General features: G+C 49.1%; 1 protein-coding gene across 1 annotated transcript; it reads right to left on the minus strand.

Moving 5' to 3' along the window:
- Positions 1–11,672: 11,672 nt before the first annotated feature.
- Positions 11,673–13,084, minus strand: mc4r (melanocortin 4 receptor). The gene has a single exon (XM_072510225.1). It carries the CDS (start codon positions 13,082–13,084, stop codon positions 12,089–12,091), a length of 996 nt encoding a protein of 331 aa, XP_072366326.1. The 3' UTR covers positions 11,673–12,088.
- Positions 13,085–13,449: the final 365 nt, after the last annotated feature.

Here is a 13,449-nt window from a genome sequence, read left to right on the forward strand (position 1 = left end):
GATGAGCCCCTTTGTCAAATGTCAAAGTTTTGTCGCTGAAGAGATCTACCATGCGGATCTAGTGAAGTCTTGCAACACTAAAACTCAGTAGAAATTTGAGTTAAACATCTCGGATGCAAATAAGAATCTTTTATTCCCTCTCCTTGATTACAATTGAGAGAAATTTAAATCTATTCTCAATAAAGTCCGGCTAGCAAAGGACTTAAAGAGAAGTAACTTATAAACAATTTAACTTTCAAAATAATACAGAAATGGTATCTTGCTTACGGCAAAACAGCTTGCATTTACTTCAAGAGTTAGAGTGGAAAAGTGAAAATATGAAAATAAAGATAGCGAATAGTTAGGTCAAAGTATAGAATGATCCCGGAATAAAGATGGCCGTGCGGACCCTCATGTTTAAAGAGAATTTTATCAGTCTGAAACCAAGATGATCAGAGGATTGGATAGGGTGGACAATGAGAGCCTTTTTCCTCGGATGGTAATGTCTAGCACGAGGGGACATAACTTTAAATTGAGGGGAGATAAATATACGACAGATGTCAGAGGTAGGTTCTTTACTCAGAGAGTAGTAAGGGTGTGGAATGCCCTGCCTGCAATAGTAGTGGACTCGCCAACACTAAGGGCATTCAAATGGTCATTGGATAGACATATGGACGATAAGGGAATAGTGTAGATGGGCTTTAGAGTGATTTCGCAGGTCGGCGCAACATCGAGGGCCGAAGGGCCTGTACTGCGCTGTAATGTTCTATCTATCTGTCTACACCTCTATGTCATCCTAATTGGTTTGGGTGAGAATCAAATACATTTGATTTAATGGTTAACTGTCAAACCTCAATGTGCAACATACATTCTGAATGTTTCATGTTTGAATATTTGTGTATGCAATTTTGTGCTATCATCAAGACTGTTTTTTACTGGTTTTATGCTGACTTTGCTTTATCCATATGCTGGACAACGGTGCCTTCATATTACAATGGTGCTTACTTCGACCTTGATCTCGATTACTGGTACAGCTTATTTCTTAATGTCAAACTGGCTTTGAAAATCTGTTCATTTTGTCAGCCAAACTGTTGTTTTAATCTACAGTTAGTTTATGCATGTGTCAGGCTTTTGTGCCTCTGTTGAAGTTATGTGTTTTGTTGTGGCCTGAGGTCATGAGTACTGAAATCCTCATTTTAAAATGGGTATTAAAACTGGGCTTTAATATTTACATTAAAATAGCCTTTTTACCTATCAGAGAATAGCAAATCCCCTTCAGTCACCATGAAAGTTAACAAAATATTTGAAGTTAGTTGACTCCCATATGAATGCTGGAGACGCATCAATAATTTCCATCAAAGGGCCAGGAAACTAATAAGCCAAGATCTGAACAGTTTTAGGAATCATTCGTCTCATGATGCCAATTTATGCCTTGGTCCCAACTTTCATTTACATATCAGTGCCGCATTCGGGGACGGAACAGATGGACACCAAATACTTTTTAAAAAATACATTTTGAACACCCAATTAATTTTTTCCAGTTAAGGGGCAGTTTAGCGTGGCCAATCCACCCAGCCTGCACGTCTTTGGGTTGTGGGGGCGAAACCCACGCAGACACGGGGAGAATGTGCAAACTCCACACGGACGACATCAAATACTTTCATCGGCCCCTACTTTCCCTGCAGCTTGTCCAGTGATATCCTGACAACACAAACAGACAGAAATTTGATCAATAACAAGTTCACACAATTCTATATCCTGCCTATATCAAAAGCAGACTGTGCATTAACCAATAAATACCTCATCCTCTCCAGTTTTTAGTTTGAAGATTTACGCTGGGATTCTGTGTTTCACAATGTTGTTGCCGGGGCTGAATCGGTGGTGTTCTACGACAGCACAATTGGCGCCGTACCCAGAGCAATTCATCAACTGTTAATGGGCAAGGACCGGCGTCAAGTGGAACACGATCGATTCCAATGAGAAAAGGTGCCTGATTTGCCAGAGTCGGGATTCACACTCGAGAGGCTGACAAGCTGCAGCCACGTCTCAGCACTCCACTCCCCACACACACCATCCCAGCCAACAAGATGGCAGCGAGGAGAGCGGAGCCGATGCTGAACTGGAGACACTGCTGGACGCCGTGGGGGAGAGGAGATCCACCCAGTCCCCCGGAGTGGGTAGGAGGCTGCCACACGCCGCCGTGTACCGGGCCTGGGCGCAGGTGGTGGAGGCTGTGAGCACCGTGAGCAAGGACTGGCCAGCAGTCCCGTAAAAAACTGCAACGACCTCCTCAGGGCAGGCAGGGTAAGAAGGCAACACAGTGCCCTTGGCACCAACCCCGACCCTCACACTCGTAACCCCACTGTGATGAACAGCTACTGCCTTATCATCATGTAAGGTGATGTCCCCTTTAAGACCAGGCTTGGAACCTTGGGGACTCCGCCTCTGGCTCCGCCCATCTGGGAGCCATACATAAAGGCCTGCCTCATGGTCTGTATAGCAGTCAGCTCTCGTCCAAATCTGTAGCACAGTTATTCGCCTAATAAAGCCTTCTTTACAGTTTAATCTCTAAGCATCATTATTGAGGGTACCTCAATTTATTAGGCTAAACTAGATTCAGGATGGATGCAGGCCTAAAACCAGAGAAGCTCAATCTGGAAGCACAAACGCCGGAGGCAAAGGAAATTTTTTAATACTGGCTGCGGTGCTTCGAGGCCTACCTGGATTCCGCAGAGACTCCCATCCTGGGGCCACGCAAGCTGCGTCTACTCCACGCCCGGGTGAGTCACAGAATCTCCACCACGCTCGAAAAGGCGACGATTTATGAGGAAGCGATTGAGTTGCTCCGCAAGCGGTTTGTCAAACCCGTCAATGAGGAGCACGCCCGGCATCTGCTCTCTACCTGCCGGCAGCGCTTGGGGGAATCGCTCGACGAGTTTGTTGAGAAACTCACCGCGCTGGCCAGGGACTGTGACCATCAGGATGTGACAGGGGAAGTCTATATGAACCTGCACATCAGAGATTCTTTCGTGTCCGGCATCCGCTCGACCTACATCCGGCAGCGACTGCTCGAAAACGGGGCAAAAGACCTCCACGAGACGCTAACGCTCGCCTCCTCGCTGGAGGTGGCCCGACATAACTTGGGTACGTACCCCGCGGACTCTGCCAGCCCCCCCCGGACTTCCTCAGACTCGCCCGTATTACAGGCCTGCGCCACGCGGCGACCCGCTCACCATGGGGGCACACCTTGCTACTTCTGCGGGCAGGGCCAGCACCCACGCCCACGCTGCCCAGCCCGCTCCGCGATCTGCAGCGACTGCGGGAAGAAAGGGCACTTTGCGAGGGTCTGCCTGGCCAGACCCAGGGGCCAGAAAAACAAAGAACAGCCGGCCCTAAAATCAGGCTCTCAGGCCCGCAGGCCTCGCAATGCTGCTGCGCACCGACCCGACACGTCCTCTTCTGACGCGTCATCAGCCTCGTGCGAATCATGGGAGCGGCCATCTGGTCGGCAGCCACCTTCTCGACCCGACACGTGCGACCAACGGCAGCGGCCATTTTACGACTCCGACTACCCGCGACTGGGTGCGATCACCCTCGATCAAACTCGGCCAAAACACCTGCAGAACTCCATGATGCAGGTCCAGGTCAACGGGCACGACACTGCATGCCTCTTCGACTCCGGGAGCACGGAGAGCTTTATCCACCCTGAAACGGTAAGGCGCTGCTCCCTACGCACCCATCCCACATCCCAAACCATAGCCCTCGCATCTGGGTCCCACTCGGTACAAATCACGGGGTACTGTATTGCGGATCTCTCGATCCAGGGTGCCAAATACACCCGTTTCAAATTTTATATCCTCCCTCACCTCTGTGCCCCCCTGCTGCTCGGACTGGATTTCCAGTGCAGCCACCGAAGCCTGACACTGAAGTTCGGCGGACCCTTGCCCCCCCTCACGGTGTGCTGCCTTGCGACACTGAAAGTCGCACCCCCCTCGCTATTCGCTCACCTCACTCCTGACTGTAAGCCCGTCGCCACCAGGAGCCGGCGCTACAGTGCCCAAGATATGGCTTTTATCAAGTCAGAGGTCCAGCGTTTACTGGGAGAGGGGGTCATCGAGGCTAGCAACAGCCCTTGGAGAGCGCAAGTGGTGGTAGTTCGGTCCGGGGAGAAGAAACGGATGGTCGTAGATCATAGCCAGACCATAAACCGATTCACGCAGCTTGATGCGTACCCCCTTCCTCGCATCGCGGAAATGGTAAATCGGATCGCCCAATACCGAGTCTTTTCCATGGTCGACCTCAAATCTGCCTACCACCAGCTCCCCATCCGACCAAAAGACCGCCTCTATACTGCCTTCGAAGCAGCCGGCCGGCTCTTCCACTTCCTCAGGGTCCCCTTTGGTGTCACAAATGGGGTCTCCGTCTTTCAAAGGGCGATGGACCAAATGGTGGACCAGTACGGTTTGCGGGCTACATACCCGTACTTGGACAATGTCACCATCTGCGGCCATGATCAGCAGGACCATGACGCTAACCTCAAAAAGTTCCTCCAGACCGCCCGAGCCCTTAACCTGACCTATAACGAGGGCAAATGCGTTTTCCACACCACCCGGCTGGCCATCCTCGGCTATGTCGTGGAAGACGGGGTCCTAGGTCCCGACCCCGACCGCATGCGCCCCCTTAAGGAACTCCCTCTCCCCCTCAGCCTCAAGGCCCTCAAACGGTGCTTGGGGCTTTTCTCCTATTACGCCCAGTGGGTCTCCAAGTATGCGGACAAAGCCCGCCCACTCCTAAAGACCACCACTTTTCCCCTCTCGGCTGAGGCTCAATTGGCCTTCAACCGCATCAAGGCCAACATCATCAAGGCCGCCATGCACGCGGTGGATGAAACCATCCCTTTCCAGGTAGAGAGCGATGCATCAGACATCGCCCTGGCTGCTACCCTCAATCAAGGAGGCAGACCAGTAGCGTTCTTCTCCCGAACCCTCACCGCCTCCGAGATTCGACACTCTGCAGTCGAAAAGGAGGCACAAGCCATTGTGGAGGCTGTGCGGTGCTGGAGACACTACCTCGCCGGTAGGAGGTTTACCCTCGTCACCGACCAACGGTCGGTCGCCTATATGTTCGATAACACGCAACGGGGCGTGTAACTACACTGCCAGGATAGAAATACAGATGTGGAGTCATTTGCAATGATTAAATAGAACATCCACACAATAAAGATAAATTGAAGAAATAACGTGTTATGGAACAACGCTTCACTGTCTATCACCAGAGATTTGAGCACGTTTAGACTTGAGTAAAGTTTTATGCAGTCGATGTGAAAATAATTGTCTGTCTTCAAGAAGTACACTTATTCTGAAGTGCTCCCACTTTATTCTTGGTCTTAACCCACACACGGGAGGTAGGGTGCTCCTTCGGATGGTTGACGCATACTCAATGGGCCGAATGGCCTCCGTCTGATCTGTAGGGATTCTGTGATATGATTCTATGCATATTCACATTAGCAGGCATATTTTAATGTTTGCGTTGTATGTTCAACAACTTGAAGTGCTGTAGATAGGAAATATTTATATAATGCGTCCCTTGCAAAACATTTGCTGCTTAGGAACTGTGTAACTCAGTGTGTGCATTTTATGCAGGAACCAGAAATGCCAAACGAAATAAGCACTCCACCACTAACTTGTGGAGTGCTTATTTCACACCCTTCACAGAGAACAGTTATATCAGTCATATTGAACTGGCTTCAAGTCAAACACAAGGGCATTGTCCAGTGAAATAGGGACAGCTTTTAATGTAACCTGTTTTTGTAAAAGTGTCTTGTACTCTGCACATAGCGGAGTAATAGCGGGCGGGATTCTCTCATTCGGCGGCAGAGTGACCACGCTGTCGGAAACGCCATCGCGTTCCATGACGGCGTGAACGGGCCGCTGGGTGTACCGATTCTGGCCCCTACAGAGGGCCAGCACGGTGCTGGAGCGGTTCACCGCCCGCGACGCAACATGGCGCAGGAGTTCAGGGGCCGGCGCACAAGAAAATAGGCCCGCGGAGCGAGAGACCGGCCCGCCGATCGGTGGGCCCCGATCGCGGGCCAGGCCCCATCGGAGGCCCCCCTGAGGCCGGAGCCCCCCCTCCCTCCCCCCATAGGCCGCCCCCCGACCCTGCGCGCAGAGTTCCCGCCGGCTGCGACCAGGTGTGGACGGCCTCGGTGGGACTCTGCCTTTTTAGAGCGGCCGCCGGCCCATCCCGGGCCCGGAATCGGCGGCCTGACCGCGTACAGTGGCCCTCGACCGGCGCTGCGCCAAACGTGGCGGCGCCAATATTGGCGCCGATTCTCCACTCCGCGGAGAATCGCGTGCCGGCATCGGGGCGGCGTGGCCCGGTTGAGGGGATTCTCCGGCCCCGGGCTGGGAGGATCCCGCCCAGCATTCTTGACCAGTTACATTTTTTAAAATCTATTTATGGGATATGGGCATCACTGGCTGGGTCAGCATTTATTGTCCATCACTAATTGTCTTTGAGAAGGTGGTGGTGGGCTGCCTTTTTGAACCACTGCAGTCCCTGAGATGGAAGTACACCCACAGTGCTGTTAGGGAAGGACTGACAGGATTTTACCCCAGAAACAGTGAAGGAACAGCGATATATTTCCAAGTCAGGATGGTGAGCGATTTGGAGGGAAAGTTCCAGGTGGCGGTGTTCCCAGGTGTCTGCTGCTCTTGGCCTGCTCGGTGGTAGTGGTCATGGGTTTGGAAGGTATTGCCTAAGGAATCGTGATGAGTTGCTATTGTGTTCAGTTTTGGTCTCCTTACTTGAGAAAGGACGTATTGGCGCTGGAGGGTGTGCAGAGGAGATTCACTAGGTTAATCCCAGATCTGAAGGGGTTGGATTACGAGGAGAGGTTGAGTAGACTGGGACTGTACTCATTGGAATTTAGAAGGATGAGGGGGGATCTTATAGAAACATATAAAATTATGAAGGGAATAGATAGGATAGATGCAGGCAGGTTGTTTCCACTGGCAGGTGAAAGCAGAACTTGGGGGCATAGCCTCAAAATAAGGGGAAGTAGATTTAGGACTGAGTTTAGGAGGAACTTCTTCACCCAAAGGGTTGTGAATCTATGGAATTCCTTGCCCAGTGAAGCAGTAGAGGCTCCTTCATTAAATGTGTTTAAGATAAAGATAGATAGTTTTTGGAAGAATAAGGGATTAAGGGTTATGGTGTTCGGGCCGGAAAGTGGAGCTGAGTCCACAAAAGATCAGCCATGATCTCATTGAGTGACGGAGCAGGCTCGAGGGGCCAGATGGCCTACTCCTGGTTCTTATGTTCTTATGGTTTATATCTTGTTGATGGTACGCACGGCTGAAACTTTGTGGGTGGTGGAGGGAGTGAATGTTTGTGGAAGGAGGGACAATCAAGCAGACTCTTTGTCCTGGATGGTGTTGAGCTTCTTGAGTGTTGTTGGAGCTGCACTCATCCAGGCAAGTGGAGAATATTCCATTACACTCCCAACTTGTGCCTTGTAGATGCTGGACAGGCTTTGGGGAGTCAGGGGATGAGTTACACAACACAAGCTTCTTAGTCTTTCACCTGCTCTTGTAACCACAGTATTTATATGGCTAGTTCAGTTCAGCTTCTGGTTAATAGTAACCCCCAGAATGTTGATAGTCGGGCATTCAACGAACATAATTCCATTGAATGTCAAGGGACAACGGTTAGAGCCTCTCTTGTTGGAAATGGTCATCATGTCACACATGTGCCAGGCAAATGTTACTTGCCACATGTCAACCCAAGTTTGGATATTGTCCAGGTATTGCTGCTTTTGGGCATGGACTGCGTCAGTATCTGAGGAGGCACGAATGGTGCTGAACATTGTGCAGTCATCATCGAACACCTAATTTTTGATCTTATCATAGATCATAGAATTTACAGTGCAGAAGGAGGCCATTTGGCCCATCGAGTCTGCACAGGCTCTTGGAAAGAACACCCTACCCAAGGTCAACACCTCCACCCTATCCCCATAACCCAATACACAGTAACTTGCACCTGCTGGTTTCTGCCTGTGTTGGCTGAATTTCCCTGCAGCCTTTGCTGTTCTCCATTTTACATCGGGAGTTGGCCAACTCAGGTGGCTACACTTAAACCTCTTGTGACCTTATCTCCACGTTGTGAGGTCCACACTCCTGCTGCTGACTTCTTCGATAACCTCCATGCGCGCCTGTTTTGAGAGGCTGGCCTTTTCCTCCTGTCCTTGGGAAACATTACCTACTCTCCGTCCCTCAGATTCAACAGCAGGAGCTCCAGGGAAGGGTTGGAGACCTGGTAGCAGCTTCTTCACAACTCCTTCCCATGCCTATGGTTGCTAAAGTAATGTGAAATTCAGCCAATGAGATTCCCTGGAAGTAGAAATCCTTCCTTGCTCAGAGTGCAAGTCGTCACCACTATGACTGCCTATTTCCACCTTTCTAACATCACCTGAACTTACCCCCATCTCAACTAATCTGCTGCTCCACCCTCATCCGTGTTTGTTACCTCGAGACTCGACTATTTCAATAACCTTCTGGCCGGCCAACTACAATCTACCCTCCGTAAACGTGAGGCCATCCAAAACACTGCTGGCCTTGTCTCAGCTCGCGTCAAATCTCCTGTCACCCCCTACCCCTCCTGTGCTCACTGACCGACAGTGACTCCTGTTCAAGCAATGTCTCAATGTCAAAATCTCCATCCTTGTTTCCAAAGCCCTCCATGCCCTTGCTCCTCCCTATCTCTGTAATCTCCTCCAGCAACCCCCCCCACTTCATGGGTGATCGAGTCCTCAATTGTCTGGGCTCCAAGATCTGGAATTCCCTCCCTACATCATAGAATTTACAGTGCAGAAGGAGGCCATTCGGCCCATCGAGTCTGCACCAGCTCTTGGAAAGTGCACCCGACCCAAGCCCACACCTCCACCCTATCCCCATAACCCAGTAACCCCACCCAACACTAAGGGCAATTTTGGACACTAAGGGCAATTTATCATGGCCAATCCACCTAACCTGCACATCTTTGGACTGTGGGAGGAAACCGGAGCACCCGGAGGAAACCCACGCAGACACGGGGAGAACGTGCAGACTCCGCACAGACAGTGACCCAAGCCGGAATCGAATGATGGAAGGAAGATCATTGGTGAAACAGCTGAAGATGGTTGGGCCCAGGACACTACCCTGAGGAACTCCTGCTGCGTTACAGACTGTTGCTAGAAAATCCCAGCCAATATCTCTTCCTTTCTGAAAATAAATACTTGTTTCACAAAAGACACGTGGAATTTTAGGGTTTTGGTTACAGTTATTTTAATTTTTGAACCAGACATGATCATACATCCCTGATAAGAGAGTGCGCAATGGCCAAGAAAACGATTAACAGCCACCTTTATAGCGATCTTAATAGATGGTACCCAAAATGTTAACCATTTATGCCATTAACTCATAGGAAGCTGAATGTTGAGTTCCTTTTTACTTCAAGTGGGTTTATAATGCTATCAGACATGTTCAAGTTTTTAACCTGATTGATACAAAGGCCCTGGTAAATACTTTGCAGGAAGCAGAATATTGGAGTTAGTATTTTTTGAATAAGTCCAAGGGCAGGATTTTCCTGCAGTCTTCGGGACCCTACCGTTGGGACAAAATGGGGGTCTTGAGCCCACATTAGCCAGCAGCAGGTCCGGCTCAGTTATTTTACAGCAGGCAGCCTCCATCTTGGAGCTTTCAGATTCCACGGAACCCCCAGGCTGCTGCCGGAGGTCTGGTTCCATGAAGCTGGAGGTCTCCATAAGCAGTCGGGGAGGAGAAGGTTCTCCCGGCCATCAGAAACATGCCAGTGGGCCCGAATAATCAACTCTAAGTGGGCCATTAAAATATTTAAACTGACCGCCTGCCTCCATTTGGTGAAAGGCCACTCTGCATCCGATCCTGCTGTTGGGAAACTACCTCAGGAACTGATCATTTATAACCAATTTCTAGGTCAAAACTCTGTCGTAATCTCAAAATATTCACACCCCATCCCCTTAAACATTAAAAAACAAATGTTTCGGTTGAACTATAACATTAGTCATAATTGGAAGTAGATTCATTGGAGTTTACATTCGTCGGACTGAACTTACCTCGTAGCCAAATGGTAGTGAGGAGTAAGTGAGTGAGTGTTTATTATGTCATTATGGGTGGGATTTCCAGTCACTGGCCTCATCCAGTCTTGCCAAAAGTCAATGGATGTCTGGCTGGTCCTCCGAATCTCCCACGGCACGCCCTGCCACAATGGTACTCAAAAGTTCACAAGATATAGGAGCAGAATTAGGCCATTCGGCCCATCAAGTCTGCTCCGCCGTTCTATCATGGCCGATATGTTCCTCATCTGCCACCTCCAATATTACAGACGTTGCTGGAAAATCCCAGCCAATACCTCTTCCTCTCTGAAAATAAATACTTGTTTCACAAAAGGCACGTGGAATTTTAGGGTTTTGGTTACATTTATTTTAATTTTCAATCCATACATGATGGTACATCCCTGATAAGAGAGTGCACAATGGCCAACAAAAAGATTAACAGCCACTTTCATAGAGATCTTCATAAATGGTACCCAAAGTGTTAAACTGATCCTAGGTCCACAATAAATAAATAAATAAATAATCAGCAATGGACCATAATCGATATATCATTACTGTACTGAGATAACTGATTGAACAACTGGTGCCCATTAACCAATTAACATCAATGTATTCACCACATAATGAAGGATTTTTTACTGAAATCTGTAAAGAGAGTTGGTCAGTGAACAGGAGAAAGGGAATGAGGTAAATACATAACCGAGATATAAATAACAGGGTTATGGGGAAAGGGGGACTGGGAGTAAGTGGATTGCTCGCTGAAAGAGCCAGCACGCCCTCAACAGATCGAATGGCCTCTGCTCTGCTGTTCTCGGGCAGCACATCTTGTACGAGGCAGCAATAAGTGAGCTCAACAGCCGAGCAGATTTCTCTACAACACTTTGAAAACACTGTCGACACAGATGTCTCATATAATCTGTGACGGCGATACCAGCCTTAAGAAAGGAATCCTCAAGGAATTCCTGTAAGATTGCTTCAACTTCAGCCCACACAACAATTGTGGATAACATCAAATACAACACGTTCACCTGCAATTTTTAAAATTAAGCAACAATTTCAAGATTCGCAGCAGCAAAAATGTATTTGAATCAGGTACATATGAATGGATATTTTGAAGGTATTTCTGAACACAAATGATGTCCAAGTGCATTAACGTAAAGCTCCGTGACCATTGAGGGAGTCAGTGCAGTTTCTTCGCACATCGAGATCCAGGCCAGCTTCCCACTAAAGCCTTTTAATTTGGACACCGCTCAACAGCTCAAAGAACCTACTCACATTGACCCAGGCAGATCCTAATTTCAACCAGAGGTCATAAATTTAAAATAATTGACAGATGGAAGAGAGGGTGGGGAGAGGGGTAAAGAGTGATGGTAGCAGACTCCATAGGACCCTTCGAAAGGCAATTAGAAATATGCTTGAAGAGGGTCGATTTGCAGGATGATGGGGATATAATTGGGATGAGAGGCCAAATCGGATGGCGATTTCAAAGAGCTAGTAGTGGCACATGGGGCTGAATGGCCTCCTTCTGCACTGTAGGCGTCTCTGATTCTACTCTGTGATTATTGGGCTGTACCAAATTGCCTTGTGACTGAATGGCTGTTCACGGGTGTTACAATTAGTCTCAATGTCCAAGGTTAGGCGGAATTAAAATCAGCCTCCTGTATTCTTCCCTGATTACCACATGGCAATATCTGGTAAATGTGTGGCCAGAGGTGGGTGAGTCTCCACCAGTGCTTCTTCGCCAACCTAACTCGTGCTCAAATTTCTACTGATACTCACTGTTCAGGCTCATCCTCAAGGGACACTCATTTGAATGAGTCATGAAAGGTGAATTTAACTACTTCAGCAAGAAGCTAATATCTTCAGAGAAGACTGGTGAGGAAAAAGAAGCCATGATGGGATGAGAAAATAAATCTTTCCTCTTTACTCTACAAAGAGCATTGAAGCAGTCTGATAGCTTCCCCTTTACTGATATTAATATTTATCGGTCAGGTCACAAAGTCCACGTAAATTGCAGCAGCAAATTATCTCCTGGAACGTCTTCCGCATTTCTTGACTGCGGAAAGCGTAGATCAGGGGGTCGATCACGGAGTTGCACATGATGAGGATTAAATACATGTTGAAGTGCGACATAAAGCAGAGGCAGTAGGGGTTTCGTGGGCAGGAGATAATGAGGGTGAGGTGCAGGAAGAACGGAGCCCAGCACACCACAAAGACACCCAGGAGGATGGTCAGCGTGATGGCCCCCTTCATGTTGGCCGCTTGGTGGATGGCACCGTTGCCAGGCAGGGCGGCGATACGCTTGACGTGCAAGCGGGCCAGCATGAACATGTGAACGTAGAGCGAAGCCATGAGGGCGAGCATGGTGAAGAACATGGTGATGAGGCAGATAACCACTGTGGTGCTCTCGGAATAGACAATGAACAGAATCCCAGAGACTGTGCAGGCTGTCCAGATCCCAGCGATAATCATCAGGGCCCTTCTCACTGTCACAATGTTGTGGTAGCGCAGGGCGTAGAAGATGGTGATGTACCGGTCAACAGCGATGGCCAGCAAGCTCCAAATGGAGGCAAGAAGAGAGGTACAGATCATGGAGTCAAGCACATTGTCCATACTCTTGATCAAGCTGTCCTGAGCCATTAAGTGCCTGCTTTTTATCATAGCGATAAAGATTGTCTCCCAGGCATTCGACACGCTCACCAGCATGTCGGCCACTGCTAAGCTGCAGATGAAAAAGTACATCGGAGAGTGCAAGTTCTTGTTTTTGACGATAGCTGCAATGACCAAAAGGTTTGCCACGAGGCTGATGATCCCCAGTGTGAGGAAGGCCTCCGTCGAGATCCACAGTTGCTCATAGCAACCCGAGGAGGAGTCAGCGCTGTGCGAGCCATTGGCGCTGGCGAATCCAGTAATGCTCTGGTTCCTGGGGTGCGCCGTCTTGGCCAGCCCATCGTACAACGAGGAGTTCATGCCTGCGGCCAAGGACTCCCCTGCCTGAACCCCCGGCTCCAGAAGCAACGAACACTGTTCAAATCAACTTCATAGGACAGCAAATTCAGCTTGGGGCTGAAGCAGCTTCTGAACCGTAGTCATATTGAAGCTGTCAGAGGAATGTACTTGCCCAATTACTCGGACTGGCATGTTTTATGCATGCACTGCTTTTGATCAATCCTTCCTAGGTTAGGCAGTGTTAACTGCAGCAGAACTCAGTTGCAGGAGGCAGTCAAATAGACAGAAAGATTTTCCCCTTCCAGTATCAATAAGCACACTGTCCGGATTCTCTTCAAAATAGCCAGTCACAGGGAAGCAAAGTCAAACCTATGTGTCCGTGGTGG

Source organism: Scyliorhinus torazame, chromosome 6 (genome assembly GCF_047496885.1).
Source record: "Scyliorhinus torazame isolate Kashiwa2021f chromosome 6, sScyTor2.1, whole genome shotgun sequence".
Lineage (NCBI taxonomy): Eukaryota > Metazoa > Chordata > Chondrichthyes > Carcharhiniformes > Scyliorhinidae > Scyliorhinus > Scyliorhinus torazame.